The sequence below is a fragment of the Penaeus monodon genome, chromosome 28 (genome assembly GCF_015228065.2).
Source record: "Penaeus monodon isolate SGIC_2016 chromosome 28, NSTDA_Pmon_1, whole genome shotgun sequence".
Classification (NCBI taxonomy): domain Eukaryota; kingdom Metazoa; phylum Arthropoda; class Malacostraca; order Decapoda; family Penaeidae; genus Penaeus; species Penaeus monodon.
The window spans coordinates 30,590,227-30,591,932 of record NC_051413.1 but is presented as its reverse complement, the minus strand read 5'-3'; the positions used below and the strand labels follow the sequence as shown (position 1 = coordinate 30,591,932).

The 1,706-nt window shown below is 33.4% G+C and overlaps 1 protein-coding gene across 2 annotated transcripts in view; it reads left to right on the top strand.

Annotated features, from left to right (window-relative positions):
- The window catches only part of LOC119591483 (pancreatic lipase-related protein 2-like), an 8,665-nt gene that overhangs the window by 2,994 nt on the left and 3,965 nt on the right, over nucleotides 1-1,706 (top strand). For both annotated transcript variants that reach the window (XM_037940227.1, XM_037940226.1), the window contains exon 2: nucleotides 1,393-1,601. In XM_037940227.1, coding sequence (XP_037796155.1) covers nucleotides 1,393-1,601 — 209 coding nt within the window. The remainder of the gene's footprint in view (nucleotides 1-1,392; nucleotides 1,602-1,706) is intronic.

Sequence of the window (1,706 nt, the reverse complement as noted above, 5' to 3'; positions counted from 1 at the left end):
CTTAGGAATATGTGAGAGAGAAAAAAATATACTTTGTTTAATTTAAATGTATTTTGGTATGCTTACGGGAGATTAAAGGCAAAAATGCTAATGAGTACATGAAATGAATAAAATGGGAAAGGCAGTGGAGATATATCATATGTGAAATAAATAATTTAATTAGCAAGTTATTTTATTGAAATTGTTGAGAATAGCTCTATGAAGATTAAGAAACATTAACCACAATTCCTTACAAAGTTATGGAAATGATATTGCATTACAAATAATCAGCAGAAGGATAACCATGTAGGTATTAAAAAGATAAGCACAGTGAATAAGTAATCAACACGGCTAAGAGAGACAAACCTTCACCATATTTGTTTGTGAGATAGAGCTTGCAGTTATTTTAGGAGTTTATTATCAAATAGAAACCTTAGTCCAAGGTCTTAGCAATGGAGAAGCATGGTAACATATGGACTTCCATAATATGAAAGGAAGGATTTAATATATACAGTGGCAGTACAACTTTATTCCTGTTGAAGTGTAGTGTATCTAAAAGGAAAATAACAATAGCAAGTATATGTAGCTGTAATGCCAGTGTATTTCAGCTCACTTATCCGATTTGAGCAAAATCCATTATTGCATTGCCTGTTATTTTTTTCAGTTAAACCATAAATGAATGGAACGTATGCAGTGTCCCCTAATTTTTATGTCAAAGATCAAAGCATTTTGTAGTGAAACTTAAAAAATTGTACCTCTTTTGCAACTCCAGGGGCTGGTTGGCTGAAGGGCTTATGGTTCTTTGGGTAGTGAAAGCTAGTTAAACAGTTTTAATAGATTTATATATATCAGATAGAAGGCCCTTTCAAACTTTTATTTATTTTTATGATACATATTTTCCAGGTACGATACTATATTTACCAAGTGCATTAACAAGTAGTTTATGATTACATGTATATGTAACCCATATATGTTTTCACTTTTATAATGGATCAGTAGAAAATGTTGAAACTGTTACTGATATTTTCTTACTAATCCTATATTTTTTTGTTAAGAAAGAAATATGGTATATGCTGCTGGGTTGATATCTATGTAGTAGCTAGTCTATACTGTTTGGTTCATGAGTGCATGGAAATGTCAGCCTGATAATGCTTTTTATTTTAAAAGTCAAATGTTAAGTTTTGACACATTTAGCTAGGCATTATTAAAATACTTTTTTCCTTTCCATCTTTACTTCATTTTATTTTTCTGCCTCCTCTTCCTCCCTTTTGTTTTAAGTCCAAACTAGGATGTTAATTACTGATTATTTCTTTCTTCTGTTTTATTTTTGTAATTGGGATTTTTTTTCCACTTATTTTACCTAGCAGCCCATGTTATACTTAATTTAATGAATGATTATCCTTTTCATTCCAGGAGGTGGGAGGAGGCAGCAAGGGGCATGGCAAGGACTGCAGAGAGTTGGGTGTGTATTGGGCCAAGAACACTGCTATATTTGGCACTATTCCTGCTATCTATTGACATAGGGCTTGTGAGTGCAGCCTTCTCCCATGGCTCCAGCTTCCCACAGGAGCTCTTGGTGGATAGTAATCGCATCAACTTTCCTGATCAAAACTATGATGTTGGTGAGTGTTTGCCTTATTGCAGTATCTCAAAGTATCACTCCCCTCCCCCCCCAAAAAAAAAAAAAATGAAATTCGGAAAAGACCATTGAGTATTACAGATTGAAC